The sequence below is a fragment of the Mastacembelus armatus genome, unplaced genomic scaffold (assembly GCF_900324485.2).
Source record: "Mastacembelus armatus unplaced genomic scaffold, fMasArm1.2, whole genome shotgun sequence".
Taxonomy (NCBI): domain Eukaryota; kingdom Metazoa; phylum Chordata; class Actinopteri; order Synbranchiformes; family Mastacembelidae; genus Mastacembelus; species Mastacembelus armatus.
Window position 1 is genome coordinate 302,391 of NW_022872866.1, and position 27,944 is coordinate 330,334.

General features: G+C 48.6%; 1 protein-coding gene across 6 annotated transcripts; it reads right to left on the reverse strand.

The window, feature by feature from the left end:
• Window positions 1–27,902, reverse strand: LOC113140221 (spectrin beta chain, non-erythrocytic 1-like). 6 transcript variants are annotated; one of them, XM_026324012.1, is made up of 36 exons: window positions 27,769–27,902; window positions 22,987–23,212; window positions 18,678–18,829; window positions 17,617–17,790; window positions 16,523–16,614; window positions 16,061–16,141; window positions 15,076–15,191; window positions 14,854–14,966; window positions 14,544–14,731; window positions 13,696–13,813; window positions 13,298–13,456; window positions 12,659–12,961; window positions 12,280–12,433; window positions 11,124–11,994; window positions 10,906–11,043; window positions 10,047–10,803; window positions 9,570–9,772; window positions 9,290–9,380; window positions 8,959–9,105; window positions 8,577–8,840; window positions 8,049–8,273; window positions 7,857–7,946; window positions 7,221–7,499; window positions 6,807–6,937; window positions 6,512–6,716; window positions 5,850–6,224; window positions 5,449–5,693; window positions 5,230–5,368; window positions 4,853–4,937; window positions 3,660–3,856; window positions 3,285–3,391; window positions 3,113–3,197; window positions 2,735–2,946; window positions 2,486–2,659; window positions 2,041–2,083; window positions 1–1,895 (listed from the first exon to the last, which is right to left on the reverse strand). In XM_026324012.1, exons 2-36 carry the CDS (start codon window positions 23,141–23,143, stop codon window positions 1,680–1,682), a joined length of 7,086 nt encoding a protein of 2,361 aa, XP_026179797.1. In that variant the 5' UTR covers window positions 23,144–23,212; window positions 27,769–27,902; the 3' UTR covers window positions 1–1,679. The 6 variants fall into 6 exon arrangements, with proteins under 6 accessions (XP_026179797.1, XP_026179799.1, XP_026179801.1 ...); XM_026324014.2 differs by lacking the exons at window positions 22,987–23,212; window positions 27,769–27,902 and adding an exon at window positions 20,837–21,450; XM_026324013.1 differs by lacking the exon at window positions 27,769–27,902 and having other exon boundaries at window positions 1,680–1,895; window positions 3,149–3,197; window positions 22,987–23,143.
• Window positions 27,903–27,944: the final 42 nt, after the last annotated feature.

Consider the following 27,944-nt stretch of genomic DNA (forward strand, 5'->3'; position numbering starts at 1 on the left):
TGGTGTGTAAAGTTTAAAAGCTTTAATGACATCGCACATATTTGACAGAGAGAGAGAAAGAGCATTAAAGTCTACAGGTGCAGTTTCATACATGAGAAAAGCCTTTATGGTCTAACTTCCGCTTAAATATTCAGCCTTAAACAGCTTCTTCTTCATTCCTATAGATGTAGTTCTGATTGTGCAGTAAGATGGCGTTAACTTCCATACATGTTCGGTACAATAGATAAACAGTGACGGAGCAACACGAGTATCAAAGAGCAGAAAATCTGAGCGGTGCGAAGAGCCGACGACAAGCAAGCAACCTTCATTTCTCTGCAGCACGTTCACCTTTAAACATCGACGCTTTAAAGTGTTTATTGTACATGTTGTCTTCATTATCTGTGCTACAAGGATCTGAGACATACAACAGAATCAAGGAAAAACAAGAAAGATAAAAAAGAAAGATATTTTTAGCTTCAGGTGAGGTCTCAGGTGTCGCTCTGAGCCGGACGAAGCATGCAGGTGAACGTTTCTACATTATACAGCTCCTCCAAGGTGACTGGCAGCTTCTCAGGAAACAACTGTGGAGTGGCAGAGGCAAAAACAAGTAAACATGTCAATAAAAATAAAATGCACTCTTGGTCCAATTTCTCAATGGCAGAGGAAGAAAGTAGGTTGTCTTTAAGACACCCTCACAAAATTGAGGAAATAACTCAGATCTGCTTTAAAATAGGTGAAACCAAAAAAATAAAGATGATGTGAAAAAACAAAACAAAGGAAGTGGTCCCCTCTGATGTGACGTAACAGCGGTTCATTATCAGCAAACAGTGATTAAATTTCCTCCAGTAAATTGATGAAGTGATGAGTGACAGTTTCTGTCTAGAGGCTGTGGCATAAACTGGTTTGTCATCAACAAAATAGCAAATATCAGAGCGAAGTGGGAACATTCTCAGTCTGGACACTGACGTGCAGCAGTTTGTCGACGATGAGCCGCTGTTTGCACCACGACGTCTAAAACGCTCTCGCTCAGTGTTTGACCACATGAATATTAAAGACGAACAAAAACTACTGAGAAGAAACAGAAAACACAACCTGACGTTGCACTTTGGTGAAACTTTTAGAGGTTTCTGCTCCTTGGAACTTTGTCAGCTGTCAGTTTCTGTCATTGGCTGTTCAGTTGTGATGTCACCGATTAACTTTTAATCAAAGTCCTGTAAAAGGATCATGTAGCCAGACCTCGGACCCAATTTGTTCAAAATCTCAGAACCGATTCTGGATTTAAAATCAAAGCGTTTTATAGCTGCTATAGGTCAAACGTGATGAGGAGCTTTATGAGTTCATTGGTTTTAAAAGCTCAGGATCAGACAAATCAGGTTTTCAGGTTTAAAAGCTGGTTTGTCTGAACAGAAAATGTCAGGGCTGAACAGCTGGTAAGGATTTATTTTAATTTAGCCTTTATTTAGATTACCAGTTAGCTTTTTAAAGAGAGTGGTGAGTGATGGATCCACTTGTTTAGAGGAGTTTTGTACGTCCCGCTGCTCAGTTTCAGAGATGGACCCACGCTCTGAAGCAGATTCCAGTTCAAGTTTCCAGCTGAAGGCGTAGAAACGATGCGTTTTTAAAAAGGCTAAATGTCAGTTTCTGCCTCAGAGCGTGTGTCCACACTGATCCAGTTTCACCAAAGTGCTCTGGTTTTCCCACTACTTCTTCTTGCTGAACAGGCTGAAGCGTTTCTCCTTCTCCTTCTCTTTGTCCTTCTCTCTCTTGCCAGGACTCGACTCCGTGTTGAGTGTGACGGTGGCCGGCAGTGTCTGAGCGCGCCCGGACACCGGCGTGCCGGGGTTGCTGCTCTGCACGTCGGAGCGCTCGGCGGTGCTGGCGTTCAGGATGGCCTGGATCCAGGTGCTCATCTCCTCCTGCAGGTGAGGCGACACGCGTCAGTGACTCACACACTCAACAGGTAACAGGTGACAGGTGACAGGTGACAGGTAACAGGTAAGCTCTCAGTAGCGTCATCACTTTTTTTATCATCTGTCACCGAAAGAAAAAAATGTAACTCACTTCATCTTTGGCTTGGAACAGATACTCGTTTCCATCGGTCACTCTGAAACAACAAGAGGAAGAAAGTGAAGCTCAGGTGTGACAGTGTGAACACACCAGTCTCTTTTGGTTCAGATAGAATTCAGTTCAGGAACAATAATTCACTTGCAAGTGGATTTAAGTGGATCCTTTAAATTCCAGATTCCCACCACGAACGAACCACTGCTGCTTCATGATAAATGGTCTTATACTCAGACAGGACTTTCCTACGCTCAAGTGTCCCCAGAGCACTTTACGCTATTTCCTATGGGAGGAAATACTCCAAACACACCCAACACAACCTTCACAGAACAGGTCTCGTGTCAGAGCTCACTCAAATGTGTGTCACTGGAGAAGGTTCTGGAGGTCCACATCACCAAACCACATGAAAGTGGTTGAGCTTAGAAATAAGACAAAGCTTTGTTACCTGAGTTTAAAGACATGTTTCTTCTTCTTGTAGTCTGACGCCACATCGCAAGTCGCCTCCTTCAGGCTGATGGGTATCTCGTTGTGATACGGGACTCCCTGAGCCGCCGCCTTGCTATCCTTATAGAAACCCATCTCCTGGTTGTTGATGACACAGTACACGTTGTGCCACGACCTGCCAATCACAGAGCAGCACAATGAGGTGGTGAACAGACATCAAGGGGAGCGTCGTCAGCAGCACGATCTTTACCTGTTGGACGCCTTTTTGTTGTGGCCCTCCCACTCGTGTTTGCGGTGCAGGAGCCCCTCAAGCTGTGAGGACGAGTCCTGGTTCCTGGAAGGCAACGTAGACGACTGGCTTGTTTTACTCTTCCTGCCGGAGGTCGGGGAGGGGGCGGGGCTTGGCTCCTTGGAGCTCCGCTCTACCACGCCGTTCATCAGTTCACCGCCGTCAACGCCGTCCTGGACATGGCCCGTCAATTAAAAGAACACACAGATGTAAAACCAATTCTAATTCATTTGTTTTCTTCAGAACATTCATTTCACCTGGATGGAGCTGAACACAAACTGAACATGACCTTCAGGAAGGAGGCCTCACTGCAGCACTGCTGGCTCCTAATAAACTGACCTCTGAGTGTATGAGTTCATTAGTGTGAGCACTGACCCGAGGAGCATCCTGGTCTGACACCAGCGCGTTCTGGGCGATGACTCCGCTGCAGAGACACAGAGAAACATTATTTAATGACGCGTGGACGCCATAGGGTCCACAGCCGAGTCGCTCTGAGCTGCAGCTCCTTCACCTCTGCTGCTGAGACTCCTGCTCCTGCACCACAGCTGGTTCTGGAGACGGCGGCTTCCTCATCCTCTCCTCCTCCTCCTGCTGCCTCCTCACCTCCAGCAGCTCCAGCTGGAAAGACATGCATCACGTTTGTTATCCGAGTCCTGACATCAGGTCTACAACTTCTCACAGGTTTTAAATAAGACGCCTTAAAAAAAAAACAGGTTTATAGTCTCATATTTACTCAGTCCTGCTGTTAAAAGGTTCAACCTCAGCGTCTGACAGTGTTGTACTAAAAACACGTATAACTTCTAGAAATGTCTTGTCTATAAAATTAGCTTCTGTGACGTGGTGTTTTGAGAATGGGGCCTGTAGTGTTTTGGCCCTTCCTGCTCACCGTAGTCAGCCTCTCCAGGGCAGAAAAACGCTCCTCCCAGGTGGCGGCCGACTTCTCGAAGGCCTCGTGGCGTTTGATGAGCTTCTCCACCTCGTCCACGCTCTGCCCCACCTCCCTGCTGGACAGGTAGGGCTCCTGGCCCAGCAGCCAGGCCTCGGCCACGCCCGCGTCCCGGGAGAACTGGTGCACCTCCAGGACTGAGGGGGCAGATGTTAATAATCAGTGGAAACTCTCTGAACGGGTCTGAGCTTCACAGCCCAACAGAAACACAAGTACTGCATTTGCCCGATTGCACGACGAGTGTTTTACTTTATTCATTCATCCCAGGAGAAGAAACTGTGTCCCCAGGTTACTACAGGTCATTCAACATATTTGGTAGAAATCTGTTTGACTGCAGAGAAACATCCAGTTCAGAACATGGACTCACAAAAGCTCCATACAAACTGGAAACACCGGTTAGCTTAGCAACATGAAGGCTAGGAAAAACCCATAATGCACCACTCGGTGTCGCACTGGTGCTCTGCATTATGTAGCTCAAACATTAGGCCAGAAAAACGTCTGGGCCTCAGTGAGCACTTCATCAGGTACAGCCTGCATCACATTCAGACGTGTTCCTAATTTTCTGAACCCCCTCAGGTGTGTAATGAAAACAAAGAATATGGTTTAACTCTGGCTGCTCAGTGAGAGAATAAAACGTGTCGCTGATCATCAGATCCTGAGCTACAGGAAGAAAACTCAGCCTCAATAATCTGTGGGATGCTCCTTTAAACGGCCGTTCCTGCACTGAGGAGACGTCTCATTAAATCCGCTCCGCTGCTTCCTGTTAGCGGTTGACCCGCAGCGTTTCCTGATTGGTCCGAGCCGGAGGTTTGACGGACGGCTCAGAAGAAGCTCGGTCAGCGAGAGCCCGGGGGGTCTTCATCAGCAGCGACTCATCAGCCGGACCTCTGAACCCGGACCCTGTTAATTACACCGGTTCCCAGAGCGGTTCTGCCTGCGTTTTTTGCTTACGTTTCTAATGAAGAACAGACTGGTCCGTTTTCACACATATGAAAACAAAGTTTTCCATCAGTAAACGGATGATTTGACTGACACGACCACGAGAAGTGAAATCAGGCAGGAAGATGAAAAGTACTGAGCTGCCTTCAGGACAAACTGAGTCAGATCCGTTTTCTGCCTCATACAGAACTTACTGAGCCGGAGCCACTCCCATCGATCCTCCCACTTGTCAATCATCTCTTTCCTCTTGTCGGTCAGCTGCAGCAGCTTCTCCTTAATCTGAGCACAGACACAACAGCAGCTTCATTAGTTCGTGATTATTTCCTGCTGCATCACAAACTACACCTGTCGGTTTATTAGGAACCCCTGAAGCCAACATTTCATTTCAGAGGCCTAAGATCTCGAACAGGTCACCTACACCTCATCGGACATAAAAACTCATGGTTAGATTAAGATTTTTTGTTTTTCCTACTGGAAGATCAATATTTTTCTGATTATTTCCTCAACATGTCACATGCTGTTCTGAGAATACTGGATCCGTTTTCCCTCCAGCAGCCTGTGGCGTCCTCACCTCCTCTGAAGCGTAGTGTTTTCTGGCCAGCAGGGCTTTGCCCAGCTCGATGCAGGCGGTGAAGCTGTCGTTTCGGGCATCGATCTCGGCCTTGATGCCCTGGTGGTTGTTCATCAGCAGCTCCACGGACGACACGTCCCTGAGCGCACGGAGAACAGTGTCACTTATCGCAGCTCGGCTCAGCCGACGTGCTGTCAACATGCAGCAGAATGTACGTACCTGGGTTTCTCCTGGGCCTCGATGAGCCGGATCACGTCGTCCATCCACAGCATCAGGTCTCGGACCATGCTGAAAAACCGGAATTTGTCCCCGGTGTCGAGAAGGCGGAGCCGGCGTCCGTCGCAGGCCTCCAGCAGACACCTCCAGGCCTCCAGCACCTCGCTCTCCCTCCGCTGGATGTCGTCGGCTTTATCTCCAGCGTAGGCTGACTGGAGACGGACCGCGTCCTCCTGCAACTGCCTCACCTGGACACATGGTCATAACCAATCAGTGTGTGAGTTTGATGATGGCATTTACAGATAAACACGAGGGCTCCTCTGGTGACCACCTGTTATGAGTGGAGGATTTTACAAACAGTTTTTTAAAACCTGGCCCACAAAGCCGGTCACAGCTTCACTGACCTGTGTCCCCAGGGCCTGAATGTCATGTTCGAAGGTGGTGTGCATCCTCTGCAGCGTCTCCACTGTGTTCTGGTCTCGGCCGACCTCCTCGGGCAGCTTCTTCTGTTTGTCCAGGATGCGTCCCAGGATCTCCTTGGCGTCGTGGTAGAATTTGTGGAGTTCGAAGGAGGCAGCGAGGATCTGCGTCCTGGTGTCGATGAGCTCCAGCAGGTCAGCCCAGGCCTCGTTCAGTCCATCCTTCCACTCGGCCACCGTCGCCGCGTCGCCGTGACCCGTGTTGATCAGTTCGTCCGCCAGACGGTTGACAGCGTCCACGCGCTCCTGACCGATGTTCCCAGTGTCCCGGGCAAATTCCCGGAAACGCTCCTGTAACATCTGAGCACAAGGACACACGTAGTAGTCTTAAACACAGGAGCAGTACTGACCGAAGAGAACTAATCTACCACATGTATATGCACTACTTCAAGCTTCTGACTAACCGCCTCTGCACGAGCACTGCTGCCACCAGCGAACCTCTCGCTGAGGTAATAGTAGATGTATCGTCACTGTGTAACTAGGAGGACTGCTAATGTTTGTAGTGCCTGATAGCCTGGAGAAGTATTAGCAGTACTCAGAAAGTAATAGTATTTCCAGTAACAGTACTAGAAATCGCAGTAACATACAGTAACATGCTCGTAGTCCTGTCCCAGTTCGTGCGACCCGGCCACCACCTCCCGCTCAGCGATCCACTGCTCGAGGTCGTCGACCTCTCGGTTCAGCTGGAATAGGCGGAGCCTCTCATCCAATTTGCCCCGCCTCTCCTCAGACAGGTCCTTCAGGCCGGCGTAGAGCTTATCCACCTGAGACTGACGCATGCTGATACGCTCACTGTCAACACACACACATTATGAATTACATCAGACTGACATGAGAGCAGACCTTTCCTGTCCTGACTGAGCAGCAGTTTACAGTTTGTACCTCTCAGGGTGTCCGTCGGCCACCAGGCCCCTGCTGGTTTTGGACAGCTGGTGGACGGTCTCAGCGTAGTCCTCCACCGCCTGCTCCACGATCTGATGCTTCTTCTGCATGGTGACTGCACTCTGCTCATCCTGCAACACACAGCGACAACCGTTATTCTCACAGCTTTTCATTTCCTGCACGGCATGGGTTTGGGTTCAAAGGTGAGGGAGGGGACACGAAAAGTCAAAAGGTCCTTAAATCTCACTACACCCACCAAGAGCCATGAACCCACCACAGAGACACTGTTACTGTCTGTCTGTGGTTCTTATGGGACATGGAAGTTTCTTTAAATTGTATGTATAAAAAACAGCTTCCTATAAAGAATAAAGACCTGGGGCTGCTGATGTGCCCCCCTCTGTGTGTCTGCCCCACCTTGGCCTTCTCCTCAGACATCATGTACAGCTCCTGCTCGCTCATCCAGGCCTCAGCCTCTGCAGCGTCAAAGTAGTACTGCTGCGCCTTGTGGGCCTCCTCCAGTCGCCCGTGTCGGCGCTCCGCCTCCTCCGTCAGCTGCGTCCACAGCTCCTGCAGCTCGGCCAGACGCTGGCGGATGACGTCTGTGTTGGAGGACTTGTCCTGCAGGAGACTCTGACTGCGCTCCAGGATGTCGTTGATACGAGGCTGGTGCCCCTGGATCTCTTTCTGCAGAGTCTGAGGATGAGGAGGAGGAAGAGCTCTGATCAGTGTCATCATCGTTTGTTTAGTCTCATCATTGCTTTTCTCATGGACGACATGAGCGAGCAGATCTGGACAAAGGGTTGGATGTTTTTTCCTAAAGAAACGCTGCACACACAACAAGGTCAGGACCAGATTCACTGAATCAAAATCAAAAGCCCAATAATGCAGGAATGAGCAGATATAACATCTGCACTAGTTCCAAAATGTTCCTCCTACTCCACCTGTGCAAGTTCCTGAAGGAACCAGAATGCTCGTACCCTCCACCACTTAACATATAACTTCACTCTCAGGAACTGATGCAGTCTGGTGGCTAAGATCTGGACATCTAACCTGGTTCTTTTTGATGAGCAGCTGGACGGTCTGTAGGTTGTGTCCGTGGTCGGTGGATGTGGCCACAGACATCCTCTCCTGGACCCACAGCTGGAAGACAAAACAACAAAACCACACTTTGTACCTGCTGCTGAATGTCTGACAGAGTCGGAGTCAGATGGATGTGGCAGATAGATAGTCGTGATTACGTACGATCTCGTCTTCCACGTCGCGGTTGAACTGGTGAACTTCTCTCGATGCCACCAGGAAGTTCCTGCGGCGTCTCAGTGGGTCCAGCAGCTCCTGGAACTTTTTCTCCACCAGCTGCCTCCGCCCATCCACCTCCTCAGTGTCCTTCACCTCCTGGCCGAGAGCTTTCACCTGGCTCTGCAGCTCCACCACCTCCCTCTGCCGCACCTCCACCTGGTTCTCCAGCATCTGCAGGGACAGTGGGCGGAGTAGGACTGATGCTGGCCTGATTTTCAACTGCCTGTGTCACTACTGATTCTACTGCAGCCATAATAGTACAAGACTAGCTGGGGATGCTGTCACACTGATGCTACTACACCAGTAATATGACAAGTACTACAAGCTGATGGTACTACGACTACTACTACTCTTTCTACTACCAGCACCACACAAACACTACAAGTGTCACTGGTGAAGATGCATTTAATACTGCTAGTACTGAGTGGTGGCTCTTTTAGAAAAGGTATTGATGTAGTATAAAAGATACTGTACCTGTTGTTTTTTGAGCAGGATGTTGACGGATGTCAGGTCTTTGCCGTAGTCGTCAGATTGGATCTGGCCCTCGAGTCCACCCATCCACTTGTCGAGGTCAGCGCAGCTCTGCGTGAACAGCTCAGCCTTGTTGGCGTCGAACAGGCACTGAGCTTTGGTCTGGGTGGTGGACTCCAGCTCCTCCCACATGGTGTGGAGAGCTGACAGCTTCTCCTTCACCACCGCCTCTGTCTCCGGCTTCTCCGACACCAGCAGCATGCCGTCCTGAAGCCAATAACACGGTCAGGTTAAAGTCAGCAAACCGGTGCTGAGAGGTTTCAGATCTGGATCTGGATACAGGCACACAGAATGTTTTGGAAACTTGGATGAGGAAAACCTGTACCTTCTGGATCTTGTCCAGCCACTCTTTGTTGGACTGCAGTTCAGCCATGAAGGCTTGGTGCTTCAACCACTTGCTGTGCAGGTTCCTGGCCTCGTCGTAGCTCATGTCCTGAGCCGTGAGCATCTTCTCATTGATCCACAGGGACAGCTGCACACAACCACAAAATGAAAAGTCACTGAAGTAAAACAAGCTCCTCCTCTGGAGAGTAGGAATGTGATCAGGGCACTCTGCATCAAAACTCTTGATGACCCCACCTCAACACGATACCTGCACGATCGAACATCAAAGAACATCAGTCTTTCCATTTACATTTCTCTATGCGAGTACTGACCTCCTGGCAGTCCTGCAGGAACCTCTGCAGGTCTCGGTTGTCCTTTAGTCTCATCAGCAGCTCCACTGCTGCCTCCCTGTTCTTCTTATGCCTGAAACGCAGCACACGGTGGAAGCAGGAAGTCAGCATGTACATACAGAAAACTGACAGAGTATCTGTTACTATTATTTACTCACTAGGCTGCAACTGCTCCTGTGACACTGACAACACTAACATCTGAAACACAACATTTAACTAAACATAACTAAAGACACCAGAAACTCAACAGTCCGAGGCTGACCTGTCGTCGATGGAGGCGACTCTCTCATGAATACGTTCGGCATTGATGTTTCCATCGCTGGCCAACCGCCTGCCTGCCTCCACCACACCATTAATCTTGTCCTCGTTGACGTCCATGGTTGTCATGAAGTCCTCCTGCTTCTTGATGGCAGCCTCAGCTCCCTCCAGAGTGGTGGGCATCTCGGTGTGAGCCAGGACGTACTCCTGTGGGGCGAAGGTTTAGCACTGATACAGGTAGTTTGTAGGTAGAAAATGAGAAGTCCTTTTTTAAAAGTCTTTATCCTCTGGGGACTGGGATCAGGATAATGTACTGGATAATGTGATTATGGAAAATATATTTTATGGACTTTGCTAATGATGCACCAGGTCAAGCATAATCAGTAACAATCCTCTGACAACCAGAAAAAGCTTTAGTCACATGTGGTGTTAAAGGTCTAAGAGGCACAAGACTGCAGTGAGGGGAAGCTTTTGAGTTTACCTGGTTGTTGAGGAAGGCCTCGGCTTGTTTGGTGTCCCTGAGGAACAGCTGGTAAGCGTGGGACTGTGACAGAAGGTTCTGCCTGTTCTCCCACATCTTGTGCAGTTCGTTCCAGCCTGTGTCGAGCGCCTGCAGCCGCTGTCGCAGGAACATGTACTGTGCGTCCGTTTGACCCTGGGTCACCATCTCTCCCATGTCCCGCATCTTCTGGTAGTCTTCCTCATAGTTCTGGATCTCATTCTTGATGCCTTCATGTTGCACCATGAGCTTCTCGGCTTCAGCCAGCGTGTTGGGCATGTCCTCAGAGGCGATGGCGGTCTGAGTGCGAGACAGCCATGACTGGAAGTCATCCAGCTCACGCAGGAACTGCTGCAGCTTCCTGGCCTCGCCCAGAGACTCTTCACGGTTCTTCAGAGTGTTTTTCATTTCCTCCCAGACAGCAGTGATTTCTGCCAGGCGGCCTGTGATTGCCTTGGCCTGATCAGGGTGTTCCTCTGCCAGCCGCTGGGCCTCACCTCGCAAGTCTCCCAGCTTGTCCTCGATGGCAGCCAGGTCGCGCTCCATGCCAGTCAGTTTGCGCTGCAGGGCCATGACTCCAGCGAGGTCGTTGCCCAGCTCCTGGGTAGATTCTATGACTTTGGTCTTTTCTTTGATCCAGGACTTGGTCTCGTTGCAGTCAAGGTGGTAATTCTGCACACCCAGAGCTGAGTTCAGGGACTCCTTCTTCTGGTCCACCAGGTCTCGGAACTGGCTCCACCTGGTGGCAGAGGAGAGGATCATCTACAGGTCCAATCACTCCTAGAATTCTTCAACAAGGAACAAATGAAAACATCCACAAAAGCCAATCTGTCATTTCTACCTGTTGTTGAGTTTGTCCTGCTGGATCTTGATGTCCTTCTCACTTGGGTGACCACTGTGCATCAGCTGCCGGGCGATCTGGTTCACCACGGCAACCCGAGATGCCTGGTTATTCATCTCCGGTTCCAGACTCTCAAACCTGCCACAGACACAGTCCATATCAATAGAGTGCCGGCTAAGAAAGATGCACAAACAGCTGTAGTGAACCTACTGTCCTACCTGTGCTGTATGACCTCCAGGTCCTCCAGTTTTTCTGGGATCTCCATGCTGTTCAGCCACTGCTCCTTCTCATCGATCCAAACCTCGCAGGCATCGGCCTCACTGAACATCTTGTAGAGGGCCAGAGCATCCTGCAGCGCCTGCTTTCTCAGTTTCGTCAGCTCAGCCACCTCTTTATAGCGCTCCTCGATACCCGCCAGTCGGCCACGCACCTCCACTGACTCCGCCTCCTCTTTAGGTAGGGAGGCGGCCTGTTCATGCAACGAGTCGATGACTGGCCGGTAGCTGGCCACCTCCGCTGCTGCGTCCTTGTGCTTCCTGACCAGAGCCTGGGTGGAGAACTCATCATGGCCCGTCTCCCCACTTGAGACAATGCGCAGGGCATCCAGTGTCCAGGCATCAACATCATCTGCATCAGCCTGGAACTGGTGCAGAGCCAGAGCTTCCTCCAGTCTCTTCTTCCTCACAGCTGCCAGCTGTTCCAGCGCCGCCCACTGAGCCTGCAGGTCAGCGATTCGGTCCTGGATCTTAGTGGCACCAAAGTGGCCAGCCTGCACCATGGCCTGGCCCTCTGCAATGCTGTGCTGGAGGTGGCCGGCACGACCGCTCATCTCATCCTCCAGAGCGCGCTGCTGGCTGAGGAGACGCAGCGCCCCTGTTAGGTCTTTGCCATGCTCTAGAGAGGACAGGATCTGCTCCTTCTCACGGATCCAGCCCTCTTCCTCGGCCATCTCCCAGAAGAACTTCCATAGGCGGCGGGACTCCTCTAGGCGGGCACGGCGCTCAGCAGCCAGCTGGGTCAGCTCCTGGTAGCAGAACTCTAAGTGGGATACCCGGTCCTGGATCACCTGAGGGTCACAGGGCTTGTAGCCTAAAAAGAAGGACTTTTATCAGCACTTAACCAGTCAGCTCACAAGTTTGGTTTTGGTGAAATAAACTGTAAACCACTTCACACAAACCGACACAGAATTAAGATGCTTCACCTCATCAACTGACTACTGACTACCTAACCCTAATGCTAACCACTGATTAGTGGACCTGTCCTCGTTAGGAATCATGAAAAGACTAACTACACTGGCGTAGTGCTAGTTAGTTAGCACTGGTCTAACTACACCAGTCAACCCAAGGGAGGATGATTGTGCTGCAGGCTGCTCACCACTGTCGCTGACGGAGTACTTGCTGGCGTTGGCAGTGACAGCCCTCACCCTGTCAGCCTGAATGGCGATGTCAGCCTCCACCAGGGCGTGTTTCTGCAGAAGATCCTCCACACCTAACAGATGCTTCCCATAATCCTGAGACAGCAGCAACATCTGGGAACCAAAGACAGAAAGGGAGGACCAACAGTTAGAACAGTGGAGATCATCTTCCTGCTCAAACTCAAAGATAAAGAGACAAGGATATGAAGAGCTAAACCGTTCTGGCCCTTGAAGGACCCAAATAAAACGGATTCCCTTCTTGACATCTCACCTAAAATCTACCATGTAAAAGTACAATTTTCTGCACAAAAATGATCCTTCTCTCTAGTCACTTTGTACCTTCATCTCATCCATCCAGTCCATAATGTAGAGCATCTCCTGGAAGACTCTCTGCAGGCCCAGGTTCATCTCCAGCCTCTGTCTGCGAGCCTTCAGCAGCTCCAGCAGGTACTCCCATAGCCTGATCACGTTGTCCTTCCGGGCCGTAATGCGTTTGATGTCATGGTAGCGCTCCACCTCCAGCTCTTTGGCCACAGCGACCACGGCCTGGACACGCTCCTCGTACGCCGCGATGTCTGTCTCGATGGCCTCATGCTTCTTGGTGGCCGCCTCGACGGCCTGAAGGTCAAAACCAAAGTTGTCCTGTAGGGAGAAAGGAAAAGACCTGATCTTTAGAGTATGAAGCATGAAATTAGCATGAAATTTTCTGATGCAACATCTGGCAAAATATTGACCTGAATAAATAAATCAACAATGATGTCCGGATCAGGAATCTGACTCTGGAAACAGTGTCTCATACTTTGTGACATGGACAGGTCAAAGTCTGTACTGCAGGCCGGTTTTAGGCAGCTACAGTTGATCAGCTGCTTCAATAACTTGCCCAAAATCTTTTTGCTGCAACCGCAGATGTTTGTCGACCTTTCTATTCACCAGACGAGTTCATGTTAGCTGACACACACCTTTGCAGCTGCCGCTCACCTGTGACACCAGCCTCTGGTTTTCGCTGAGCCAGGTCTCTCTCATGGCCGCCTTGCGGTCGAAGCGTCTGGCCAGCTGTTCCAGTTTCTCCTGACGAATCAACTCCGTTCTCAGAGCCAGTTCCCTCTCGTGCTCCGCCTTCTCCAGTCGCTCCCAGGCCTGATGGGACGAACACGAGAGCAGCAGCAAAAACAGTGAGCCAGGAAGCTGCATACGGTCAATGCTGCTGCTCATTGAATGAAAACCTCCAAAAAACCAACTGGGTTCAGTGTCAAATTCATTTGTTGAAGCCAAACCCTTCTGAATCTCTTACCAAAAGGTGGGCGCTGGCAGCATTTCACAACTTTTGTGACAACTTGACAATAGCACGTGAAGCAGACATTAGAGCTTATCGATACCTTGTTGATATCGGAGATGAGTTTTCCCTCTCGGGGCATGTACACCTTCTGGTTGTTGGCTCGCATCTTACTCTGGATGGTGAAGAGAAGAACCTCCAGGTTTCCCTTCTCTGTGAACCTGAACAAACAGCAGAGACGAGTGAAGAAGAGGAAGCAGAGGAGGATGATGACGAAGAGGAGGCAGGTAAATAACAGGAGACGTCCTAATGAGAAAAGTATTGTGTCCACCTTCTGAACTTTATTGTCTCTGGCTTCAATTTATTTATCTAGATTTGTTTTTCGTTTTTAATACATTTGAGAAAATGTCTGAAACATTTTTTGTTTAGACAAAAGCGACACTTTTGTTTTAAAGTAAAGCTACAGCTGCAGTGCTGATCTGCTTAATGACAGCTGCTTAATTAAGGCTCATTCTGGGAGGAACCTCAGGCCAGAATCAAACTTGTCTGTTTAAAGTCAGCCAAAGATCACCTATGAGGGAAGAAGCTCCACTCTGTGGCACCACCGAACAACCACAGTAGACTGAGTGTTTTGCCCACAGAGTGAGACGTCCTGTCTCTAGAGGATCTCATCATGTCAGTTCCACATCAGATCAATAGGTTAAACTGATCGGCTTCACGTGCAGGTTTTATCTACATGTAAGTAAAGGATCAGACTCTGGATCAGCAGATACCTACAGTTAGAGGACTCAGATCAGGACCTCCCTATTTATTGTTATATCATATGATGATGATGACAACATGCCCTAGACCATGAGAAGCAGCAGAAACTGACAGAATAATCAAAAATCAATCAAAAAGCTGCAGCAGGGCTCAGAGAGGCTGGTCCTAACTGAAGGAAGGGGTTCTCACTTGGGAGGTTTCTCCACCGTTCGGTAGGTGTTGAAGGCCTGAAGCTGCTGCTGGACTCCCACCAGAGAGTTGGCGAACTTCCTGTTGTTGAGGATGATGATGGTCTGCTCGATCCACTCCAGCAGGTCTGAGGCCAGAGACTCGTACTTCTGGATCATCTTCTCTGTCTCAATGGCGTTATCCAGCACCTTCATAACGCCAAAAAATCCTCTTTATCAGATGTCGCTGTCTAAAACTCTCTTACTCAATTTATCAGGCCACTGCAGGAATGTGGATTCTGTCTGAGGTATATGAATCAGTAGTGACTGACCTTCCCGATACGTTTGCCCTCCACCTTCAGAGCCTTCATCTTGGAGAAATAGTGGTAATACGTCACCACGTAGGTGATGACTGACTTCTCGTCAGGGTGGTCCACGCTGATGTCTGAAACACACCAGCCCAGCATTTTCTTATTTAGCAGGATGTCAGGATTGTTAATCAATGACAGGAGAGATGAACGTCATCAGCGTAGACAGAGATTTCAGGTTCTTACCCTCTGGGTCCAGCAGCTTGGTCAGGCCCAGGTGCTGCTCTGCCAGGTTAAACGCATTCTGCAGGTTGTAGTGAGCGTTGGATTTCTTCAGTTTGTCAAAGTCGATCAAGTCGGGCCTGAAAACAAAAGTTATTTAAAAAACACACATCAGGATGAAGGTGTTACCTGTGTGGATGATGATGGTGTTACCTGTGTGGATGATGATGGTGTTACCTGTGTGGATGATGATGGTGTTACCTGAGTTTGTGGATGATGAAGGTGTTACCTGTGTGGATGATGAAGGTGTTACCTGAGTTTGTGGATGATGAAGGTGTTACCTGTGTGGATGGTGAAGGTGTTACCTGAGTTTGTGGATGATGAAGGTGTTACCTGTGTGGATGATGAAGGTGTTACCTGTGTGGATGATGATGGTGTTACCTGAGTTTGTGGATGATGAAGGTGTTACCTGTGTGGATGATGATGGTGTTACCTGTGTGGATGATGATGGTGTTACCTGTGTGGATGATGAAGGTGTTACCTGTGTGGATGATGATGGTGTTACCTGTGTGGATGATGAAGGTGTTACCTGTGTGGATGATGATGGTGTTACCTGAGTTTGTGGATGATGAAGGTGTTACCTGTGTGGATGATGAAGGTGTTACCTGTGTGGATGATGAAGGTGTTACCTGTGTGGATGATGATGGTGTTACCTGAGTTTGTGGATGATGATGGTGTTACCTGTGTGGATGATGAAGGTGTTACCTGAGTTTGTGGATGATGAAGGTGTTACCTGTGTGGATGATGAAGGTGTTACCTGTGTGGATGATGAAGGTGTTACCTGAGTTTGTGGATGATGAAGGTGTTACCTGTGTGGATGATGAAGGTGTTACCTGTGTGGATGATGAAGGTGTTACCTGTGTGGATGATGAAGGTGTTACCTGAGTTTGTGGATGATGATGGTGTTACCTGAGTTTGTGGATGATGAAGGTGATGATGAAGGTGTTACCTGTGTTTGTGGATGAGAGCGTTGAAGGCCATGCCGTCTCTCCAGCTGGTGGTGAAGTTGTGGATGTTCACGTTGGGATACCTGAAAAGCGGAAACACCTGAGGTCAATGCGTCTGATAATGTGTTTCGGTCAGTTGACCTCATTGATGTACTGTTGGATTAGATTACATTCGTTTTAGCAGGGTGTACCTAATAAACTGACACCACTAAACAGATACACTGACAGGTGTACGTTCACATCAAAAACCTGCATTCAGTGCAAATTATTTAATGCAAATCTAAAACAAACTACTTATGAAACTGGAACTGGCATAAATTACACAGCCAGCCTGAGCTTCCACTGGACTATCTGGTCTCAGCGAGTAAAAGCTCCTGCTAAGGTGGTCCAGGGCTCTGACAGGTGTTGGATGCATCGTTGCCACACCTGGAACACCTGTGAACACAATCAGCTGTTTGTCTCACCCCGCCGTCTTCATCTGACACCACAACAGCAAAGCGTCTTTGGCCGATCTTTTCTCCTTGTTGTCCTCAGTCTCTACACTGATGTCCTGGATCTAAAAATCAAACACAAACAAACACAATTAATGACGACACGAATTAATTAAGTAAAAGTTCACATTAGACGTTTAACTATAGAAATATCACCATCACTGTCTACACATGTTCAGTGTAACCAAGTGTCTAAATACATTACATGTCCAAACAGCTGGAAATTCTGGATGGTTTAACTGCGGACCCTGTACCAACATGGCGGCTGCAGCGGCATAGAAGCAAACTACAGGCCTGACAAAGAGCAGCTGTGATTGGATGATCTTAGACGTAGGATCTGATTGGTCAGACTGTCAGACGCTGTCAAGAAACTGTGAGCTCAATGGGGAAATTCCAGAGGTCAAAGGTCGACCCAGGACCTGGACTGGGTTACCATGACAACGGTGAGCTGTCAGTCAAACATAAAGCAGACTGGACTTTAACCTGAGCAGGTAAATGAGTGACAGTGAGACTTTGGTCAGAGTCCTGAAGTGGCTGTGTGTTAAAGCCAGGTTCAGAAAGTGAACCTGGATCTCTGTGTTCGCGATTTTCATTATTACCTTCTTTATTTTTTGTTTTGTTTTGTTCCATTCTGACAGACGTAATGCAGCATTTATGTTGTAGATGTCTGTCAAAACGTTTTGTATGACAGTTTTTCAAAAACAACAGACCAGACCAGATCAGTTCTCAGACCAGATCTGGTCGACCTGGACCATATGTGGTCCTAGATCCGATTCCTGTCCGATGTGTGTGAGTGTGCAAGCTCCGTCAGAACGGTCAGATCAGAGTCCATGTGGTCATTATAATGTCTCCCTCCTCTGCACATGTCGCCTGTCGTCATCATTCAGTGCCGACGTGTTTCTTCAGCTGCATCAGCAAAAACCCTAGTTAATAATGTTGTGTGGTTGGACACATCAACGGTGCTGTCGCAGACCTGGACGGGTTTCTGGACTCTGCTGCTGTTCAAACAGGCTCCAGCAGTTACACACACCTGTCTTGGTGACGCCTGATCATCTTTAACATGTTACCTGGAAGCGCAGGATGATGGTCCAGATGAGGCCCAGTGTCAGTCTGTGGTTTCCGTCCACGATGTCATGGGATCCCATGTTCTCCAGGTGAACCCGCTGCTCCTTCAGGAACTGCAGCGCTTTGTCCACGTTCTCCAGACAGTGGATCCGCATCCGGCCTTTGGTTGGCTTCGGCTGGAGAGAGAAAAACAAAGAAGAAACCAGAGAGAGACAGAATCAGGAGGAAGGTTTCACTGAGGCTCAGCTCTCAGATGATCATTTATCTTCCTGTGAGGGTGGTGGGAAGATTTTCACAATAAGAGTTCCAGTAAGCGAAAATTCTAGTGCCAGAAAGGAAGACTTCTTTTAATTTGCATGTCACGACTAAAGTCAAAATGTAGAATTTGAAGTCATCTCCTATTAGTTAGCTAACAGCTTGTAGCACATAGTGGCGGGCTATGTTGTCGACTGCAGGTAACGTTCAGATAAGAAAACAGTTTGTAGCATTTCAGAAACTCAGCTTCACACTGGCCAAGCAGCTGCCGGCCCCTTGATTTCATCAACCAAAGGAACTGACTTTAATCTTGACATTACATTTCATCTTCATCTTTTTGACATTTCAACATTATTCTCAACACGCAAAATAAAAAAGATCTTCCCTTGTGGCCCGCTGTAACATTCAGACTTAAAGAAATGTATGTCTTCTAAAACCAGCTCAACAAAACCAGAAACTGGCCCCACAGAGAGCTGCTGGAACTCATGCTCAGTTTTAGAGGATGTGGAGAAAAATATCTTTCCTGGCCCTGAACGCAGCACAGGAAGTGAATGAACACTGAAGTGTCCTTGGATGTCAGGAAGAGGTGGGGGGGAAGACATATTCTGTGTTATCTGGACTCCTAAATCTGGAACCAAGGCCAGACCACTGCACCAGCTCCAGGGAAACAGGAACCAGGACACACCTGGTTCATTTCTCACACAAGAGCTGCTGCCAAGCAAGCAGCCTACGTTACCCATCATTCTGCGCTGCAGGCAGCCTACGTTACACATAGTAAAAGGTGTGTCGTGTACTCAGCGTGTTTTACCAGTCTCTCTCCGGACAGGACCTCCAGCAGCTTGATGAGCATGCGTCCATCCCTCAGGTCCATGTAGAGGTCTGTGATCCTGCAGGAGACTCTGGACAGGTGAGAGTTGACCCACTTGGTGAAGGTTTTCTTCTGTACCGCCTCCCGCTCATCTGAACACACATACACACACACACACACACAGACACACGCACAGGTCATCAGAAATCACCAGCAACTTTCAGTCCACCATGACACAGTTGAGTCCAGCAGGACGTCAGTGTGGACATAACCTGACAACAGCCAATCAAACTCTAACCTCAGGTCCTGTGGTTAAAGCCCTGGACTCTGGATCAGTGATGTTTGGAGGATTTAACTTTATGTGTGTGTGTGACTCGCATCATTGAGATCTGACAGGCACGACTCGCTAGTTTATCATTTTTAGTATTGAATCCAGCGACAGGATGTTCATGGTTTTGTGCCTCTATGTGATAAATACACAAAAACTAAAGCTTCTTTCTTTCTTTCTGAGTTTCTTCCAGTTTCCACACATGGTACATAAAAATATTTCTAATGTTGCAGCAGAGACAGGCTGAAAAAAAAAAAAATCACATTGCATTTCAGGACGTGGACGCCCTCTCATCACTCACTTACAGGAAGTTTATACTTATTCCTACAAAATAAAAACTGTTTGTTGCAAAACCTGAACGGGCCAGAGCTGGGCGAACCCTCCATAAGGCCCCTGACTATAAATAAGAAACAGGCCCCTTTGTTTCTGTAACTCAGGATCCAATCTCCGGTTGGTCCTCCATCAAACCAAATCTTTATGCACAGGGGTGCCACTTCATTCCAACAGAAAAGTGGAAAAATGGTTGACAGGTCCAATAAAACCACAGCCCCCAAGCCTGCCGCTGTTATCGGGAGTGCTGCGTCTCCACAAAGGCCAAACGTGGGAGACTGGTTTCTGAAGCAGCACAAACAGTGACCACCTCCACCAAATACTTCAGGCCTACGTGGATTTGCAGTAAACACTGCAGCTGCAGGTTTTCAGCCTGTACACAGACGACAAACTGCAGCAAAAACCAAGTACTCAGGCTGTAGAAATACTCCGTTACAAGTAAAACTCCAAAAGCCTTATAAGTAAAATATACAGGACCTGAAGTAGCAAATGTAAAAGACACATTTGTCACTGACGAATGTGATATTGCTGATTCTTTAATGCGTAAACATCTCGGTTTGTTCTCAGGCTGATTCTCCTGAAGGAGTTTAGTCACGTCAGCCTCCCCCTAAAGTTAAAGGATGAGTTCACAATTATTCAAGCTGCCTGTAAAACAAAACCATGTCTCAGTCGCCGTAACGTGCCCTGCTCGCCGTGCCAACCCTGAACATTTCACCTCCAGTTGCCTTTGCTGTAAAAAATGAAACACGCTGCTCTGAGGCGCAGACGAAGATAATTCGAGCTCTGTCCTGGGTTTCCTGCCAACGGAGGGATACGCTGTAGAACTACCAATCCTGGACACAAACCGCAACTTTTAAAGTGTCGTGTTTGAATTAGATTCATTTGAGCCTCGACAAACTTTACCATCGATCCAACACCTTTAGATGGACCGAGATCAAAAGTGTTCCAGGTGCTTCTCAGGATGAACTGCAGTAACTGTGCTGATGTACCACCAACAGGTCAGTGTTTTAACGTGTCTGGTACCTTTTTGACCAACAGAACTGTGTGTTTGGTCCAGTTTCAGATGTTTCCTCTTCAGATGTCTCTGAAGTTGAAGCGATTGGAGCTTGTGGACTCTTCACTGAGTCACTGAGCTCAGGAGGTCACATCAAACCTGTATATTTGTGCTTCTTGTCCTTTTAATCATCAAGTTCCTCAAAGGACATCGGGGGGGGGGGGGGGGGGGGGGCCTGAAATCCAGACTGGGAACCACTGACCTCATATTATAGAAACATCAAAGCAATTGGGGAGTTTGGTTTGATACGACACGAAGACAAGAAACTTCCATCACCCTAACCTGCAACATCTCCGACCTCCCTGTGACCTCCCTGTGACCTCCCTGTCATGTCTGACCTCCCTCTGCCCTCCTTGTGACCCAATTCTGACGCCCCTGTGACCTCTGACCTGCTCCTGGATCTGATTCATGTTCTGCTCCTCTTCCATCTTCTTCTCGTCTTCTTACCTTGCAGCTGTTTGAATCGACCCTCCAGCTGGTTGCAGTTGAACTCCACCTCCATCATCGCCACAGACATTCACAAGATAAAAGCAATGAATCCAACTCGGGAGGAAGTCCGGCTGCAGGTCAATCCTCAGTGACCTCCGACTGAAGACCAGAGTCCTGGCTCATAGCTTCATTTTGAACATTCGGAAAGTGTTGAAAGTAAAATCTGCAAAATCTTCTGAAGAACTTGTCAGAGGTTCCCAGTCTTTCATGTGTTTCACTTCCTTCAGTTAAAACTCACTTTTTAAAGGTGAAATCCAAGTTAAAATAACCTTTAAATCCAGGTGACCAAAACACGTGTGCATTCAAACAGAACCACAAAAATCCAGATGGTTTTCAGTCACAGAAGAGACAAAAAAAGACCCAACCCCTGTCAGAGGCCGAAGGACTTTTCAAAATAAAGTCTGAAAACGACCGTAAACCGTGACGTTTTGAAAGGACAGGACGAGAAGGAAAGGCAGACGTGCAGCGCAGAAACATCCTCGTGAGCTCGGGAGCTGGAAGAGTCCAGAGGTCGCAGTGACGCGGTGGCTTCTTCTTCTGCTGCTGCTTTAATCGTTGCTGCTCTGTACCTGAACTGAGACCTGCACTTTACCCAAAACCTCATTGTGACACAGAAAGTTTTACAGCAGAGAGAGAGTGTGTGTGTGTGTGTGTGTGTGTGTGTGTGTGTGTGTGTGTGTGTGTGTGTGGAGGAGTAATCAACCAATGGCATTACAGCCTGACAATGATGTCATCGACAGTGAGGGGGTGTTTCCCTCCATTGTTCATTCACATTCCTGAGAAACAAACATCCTGAAACCGCTGCTTCCACATGAACAACACAACATGACACAACAACACAACAGAACACACAGCAACACAACACACAACACACAGCAACACAACATGACACAACAACACAACAGAACACACAGCAACACAACACACAACACAACACACAGCAACACAACATGACACAACAACACAACAGAACACACAGCAACACAACACACAGCAACACAACACACAACACAACACACAGCAACACAACATGACACAACAACACAACAGAACACACAGCAACACAACACACAACACAACACACAGCAACACAACATGACAACAACACAACACAGCACACAGCAACACAACACACAACACAACACACAGCAACACAACATGACACAACAACACAACACAGCACACAGCAACACAACACACAACACAAAGCAACACACAACACAACACACAACACACAGCAACACACAACACAACACACAACACACAGCAACACAACATGACACAACAACACAACACAACACACAGCAACACAACACACAGCAACACAACATGACACAACAACACAACAGAACACACAGCAACACAACACACAACACAACAACACAACACACAACAACACAACACACAACAACACAACACACAACAACACAACACACAACAACACAACACACAACAACACAACACAACAACACACAACACAACACACAAGACAACACAACACAACAACACAACACACAGCAACACAACACACAACAACACAACACAACACAACAACACAAAGCAACACACAACATAACACACAAGACAACACAACAACACAACACAACACACAACAACACAACACAACATCAATACACAACACGTGTTGCTGTGTTGTGTGGTGTTGTTGTGTTGTGTGTTGTGTTGTGTTGTTGTGTTGTGTTGTGTGTTGTGTTGTGTTGCAGTCATGTTGTGTGTTGTGTTGCTGTGTTGTGTTGCTGTGTGCTGTGTTGTTGTGTTGTCTTGTGTGTTGTGTTGTGTGTTGCTGTGTGTTGCTTTGTGTTGCGTTGCTGTGTGCTGTGTTGTTGTGTTGTCTTGTGTGTTGTGTTGCTTTGTGTTGTGTGTTGTGGTGCTGTGTGCTGTGTTGTGTGTTATGTGTGTTGCAGCGCCCTCTGCTGTTACAGCTGACCTCAGGCATTTCTAATGTTCATGTCAATAAACTGTTTGTGTTGTTTTGTTTTTTCTTTTCTGATGTTTCATTTGTTTCTGTCCTTGTGTGTCTTCACACACCAGACCTTAGCTGCTACAGAAGTCCGTCAGGTGGACTTGTTAAGGGGGTCTGGTCCTACCTGCGAGCGCCTTGATGCGGGAGCGTTCGAAGAGGCGGGCCGAGCTGTTCTCGTTGTCCCATTCGTCTTCCCAGCGGTTGTTGACCGTGTCGTTGCTGCTGCTGTACTGCTGATGCAGCTCCATGTGGTCGTACTCGGCGGCCACCGTCGTCATCATGACCTTTGACCTGTGACACGCCTCGATGTCAGCGGGGACACGTCCACATCGGCAGCTTCAGGCCGAGACCTACGGAACGAGACGCAGACTTTAAATCTGTTCAAACTCTACCACTTTCAGCCTGGAATTCAAATCCAGGTCAGTGACGCTTGTCAGCAAAGACTAAAACAAATATTTGGTTCTGAACAGGACCGGTTCTCATGCTTGACGTGAGCACGGACAGAGTTAAGAATCATTTATTAGAACCTGTGATACTGACAGTATTTTTCTGAATTAATATTTTTCTGTTTCATTTTGCAGATGAAGATCATGAGAGGCACAGTCAGTCTATACAGTCATAAACACAGGAAGCTGTAATAAACCATTTCCTACATTTTTATATGTACGACTGGAAATGAGACGCATGAAGGTGAGTGATGCTCCTCTCAGCCCGACACAGTCCAGTCCGACAGCAGCACAAACTGATTCCTAAAGAACTGACCGGGTCCGACACAGGGGTTCCTAATAAACTGACCGGGTCCGACACAGGGGTTCCTAATGAAACCCCTCAGTGTGTGTTTTTCCCCCACTCTGCTGGGAAATAAACCTGTTTCTGGTATCCAACAGACTCATGGGTAATGTAGTATTTAGAGACTAAATATCACTGTGTGATGTCATGCTGAGAGCAGCCATGCTGAGCTCCTATTGGCTGGCTGGGACAGCTGAGCGAGGCTAATGGAGGCAGGAAATGGAGCCATCCATCAGGGATATTGGATGGAGCAGCAGCAGGAGCCAGTGCAGCACTCAGACGTAGAGAGGAAGTCCTCAGGGACACGCTGGCCACTAATGGACCTGACTTCCCAGAATCCTTTACTGGCTGATGGAAACAGCTCTGAGGTCTGACTGAGATTAGAGGTCAGAGGTGGTGAGGAGGCAAAAAGATCATATAAGAAGAAGAAAGCTTCACGACCAGGACACACACAGGTCAAAAACAAATGCACCTCCCCTGCGAAAACAACACGACTGTGCTCTGGAAGGTCGTCAGGTTCATGGGTGAACAGCTGGTGGGCCCCTGGGGAACTCTGTCTGGAGGATCTGTTATTGGAGTCAGAAAATGACCCCACAAAATAAAAGTCTGTATTAAAACTAGGACACAGGACCAGGTTTTAGCTGTTTGAGTAGGAAACTGTGAAAAACAAATCCAGGCGGGGTCAGGGGGACAGGAAGTGTCAGCGGCCCCCTCCCTCTCCCTCTGGGTTTGTGTGTGTTTGTCTTCACATCGCTCCACATTCTCCAAACATGACGACAGCAGGAAGAGAAGCTCCCGAAGGACCTCGTCCGCAACACCCCCAGCCCCCTGCATTAACAGTCCCAGCTCAGACTGACCCCCCCCCAGTCCTGTTCTGACCCAGCCTACGTGTTGTGGTGTTAGCCTCAGTGCTTTCCTTCCCCAGGCTGACCCAATGAAACCACAAGACCACACCTCTCGACATGCACCCCCCGCACAAATATGAGCTGGGGGGTCCCAGCACTATGAAGGAGGTGTGTCTGTTGGGGGGGGGACACAAATGTCTGACTCCTAAAATACCATCAGACATTCCTGAGTCTGAAACAGCTGGGGAAACACACGACACGTCTCTACAGATCTTTGTGAGGACCCCTGCTGGTTTAGCCCCCCCCAACCTAAACCTGCTGCACACACACACACACACACACAGAGCAGCAGGTGTGTGTCACCTGTCTCCGGCAGCTGCTGTGTGACGTGTCAGGAACGTGTCCACATGGGGCAGCTGCAACGACTGGCGCCGGCCCTGCACGGACCCGTCGGCCGAGAACAGTTTCAGTTTCTCCTCCATGATCTGTGTTGAAGCAGGACTGAAGCAGGATGAAGCTGCTAATGTGAAATCTGGTTTTAAAGGTCAGCATTAAAAACACTTTTGTGACTTTGAACCACAGACCTGGGACATCAAAGCCAGATCACATCAAGTCACAAAGCCGACAGCGGACGTAAAGACACACCAAACAGCTGGTACAGTCTGAAAGGACAAAAAATTCTCCAGGAACAAAAATAAAGACGAGAGCGATGACGGTCTGACTCAGGACAGAGTCGACGGTTCATGTTCCAGAAACAGCAGCAGAACAAGAGTGAGCTCAGTGAGCAGAGCAGGGTGGAGTTATTAGATTAATCAACACACACCGTCCCCCATGGCATAAATCTCAAACTGGTCCTCACAAATGCACTTAGAACCACACGCAGTCATTTCCTGTGTAGCCGACCCCACCCTTCAACACGGAGCAGCTCCATCACGGATCTGTGGTCAGAGCTCACAGCCTGAGGAGAACAAACCATCACACAGGAAAACACTGCAGCTCATTACGATCGATCACTTTGACAATCGTCGAATTAGTCAAAGGAGTCAGCCACAGGTTCTGTGTGTGTTCCTGAGTCCAGATCCCATCCAGAGACCGACAGCAACAATGAGTGTGGTAAATCCAGAACTTGGTTCAGCTTATGGGTCTGAGCCGTAGACCTCCATTGTTGTCCAAAAACTATTAAAAACCCAGCAGGGAGCCACACCGCTGACCTGGCTCACATGGTTCTTCCTCACCAACAATGGGAGGCCCGTCTTTTTCCAAAAACCAGCTCCAGAACCTGAGAACCGCCGTCACTGTTTACAGGCTCTGAAGGAACAAAGAGTCCACTGGTCAACAACCACGACCCCCAGAGCAGACACATCTGTGTGGAAAACACATTCGTGCTCTGTTCTGGGCTTCTCTCTCAGGGCTCGGTTCTTCCAGTTCTGCTTCTTTTTGCTGCATTCACATGCCCATTGTCAACAGCCAGTCCCGTTCGGGTTCTGATCGGTCCTTTAATAATCTATCATCAATACCTGAACGAAGCCTGAACTGAGCTAAACGCTGCACAACTCCTCCGCAAACGTTCTGCAGATGGTCTTGGTATATTGATTATTTGAGAACACCACATCCTCACATGACCACATTAGCACCAATGTCCTCAGCATGTTGCCTGGGGAACATCTGGAGAACATCTGGAGTAAACGTTACCATACAGGAACATTGTTGAATGTTCCCTGATTGTTTTTCTGTTATTATGAAAGAACGTTGAACATTCAACAGTAGAACTTCAGAAAAACATTCTCAGAATGTTCCCACCACTAAAATACTGTGACCACGGATTTTCATATTCATTATCTGGAATGTTCTCACAATGTTTCAGCAAGGTTTGAAAAAAAAAAAAACCTTACAAGGAACCAAGAGAACGTTATGTGGGTAACATTAATTACATTTTCTTCATTTCATTGATTCGTTATTTGTTGATCTGGGAAACAGAAAAGTTTTTATAGTTTCCTGAGATTTAGAGAAAAACCAAAAATCATCTAACTGACACTTCAATGAACCAGTGACTGGAGATTTGCATCAGAACTACTCACGGCTTAAAGAACCATTTAACTGGTTTAAGTGGAAATGTTAAAATACCATTGTGGGAACATTAATATTATTTAACTTCCCTTTGAGCAGAATATTTCAGAATCCATAATCAATATGATTATACATTCAAGAAACGTTCTCCAGAGTTCTCCAGTGTGACAATGAACATTACAGGTGATTTTTGAAAATTGATGGAACTTTAAGGGAAAATCAGAGGGAACCTCAGAAAAACACAAATCCTACAATGTTCCCAGCTAAAAATGTTTACACTCAGGAACGTTCTCCTGACGTATCAGTACGTTCTTTCAGAGAACGTTCTCTGGATGCTCGACAGCAGACATGTTAGTCACCTTCAGTGACGTGTTTTGTTTATCCATCTTGTCCATCTTGTAAACAACATGTCAGTGCGTCTAAAAACGTCCCCGTGAAGCTGAACTGGAAAAATGAAAGAACCCAAAGACACAAGGAAAAACTTTAGGAAAACATTGGCAGAACATTTTTAGAACCAATACTGTGGCCTCAAACTCTTCTCGGAAAATGTTTGGTTGTTTCTGGTTCCTGGGAACTTCAGGAACCGGTGGATCCAGGGCCCGAGACCCGCTGTAACAACCCACCGGCCCACAGAACCTCAGGAAAACCTTCCCGCACCCGGGGACTGGACACGGGGACTGGGGGCGTTTGCGGACGGAGGCCTGCCCAGTTCTCTCCGCACCCGGACCGCCTGATGTCCGGCCTGCGGAGCCTCTCGCAGCGGCTGGAGGCCGGACACGTCCTGGCCGGTCTGCCGCCGCAAAACCGCCGCAGAGGAGGGCTTCAGTCGGTGAAGCTCCGGTGTTTATTGTCCCGAGCACCGTCGCCTCCTCCTCCTCCCGCGGCCACGCCTGTTTTCGCGTCCGTGCGTGGCGCACCGTTATTCTCCTCCATCCTCCCGCCGACTCTAATGGCTGCTGGCGGGGGCACCAGGAGCGGACACGCGGGCGCAGACGCGCCGCGCCGCGCGTTTCGGGCCGGAGGAGAGGACCGGATCTCCGGGAGTCCGAGACTTTGGGCTTCGGAGCAGCCGAGTCTCCTCCGTCATGACGCGAAGTTTGCGGAGGATCTGAGGCTCCGTGCCCCCCCACCCCCCACTCCCACAGCCCCGATCACAGCAACAGCGGAGCCGCAGCGGGCGCAGGTCGAGCACCGGGGCCGCTTACCTGCTCAGAAGATCAGACCGAGGCTCAAACTTCAGCGGAGATGAAGAAAAGTCCGACACGGAGCTCGGAGACCCGGACCGAGAGGCGGCGGAGGAGGAGGAGGGAGGAGCTGCTGCTGCTGCTGCTGCTGCTGCTGCAGGGAATGATGGGAAAGAATCCGCACTGCCCCCTCCCAC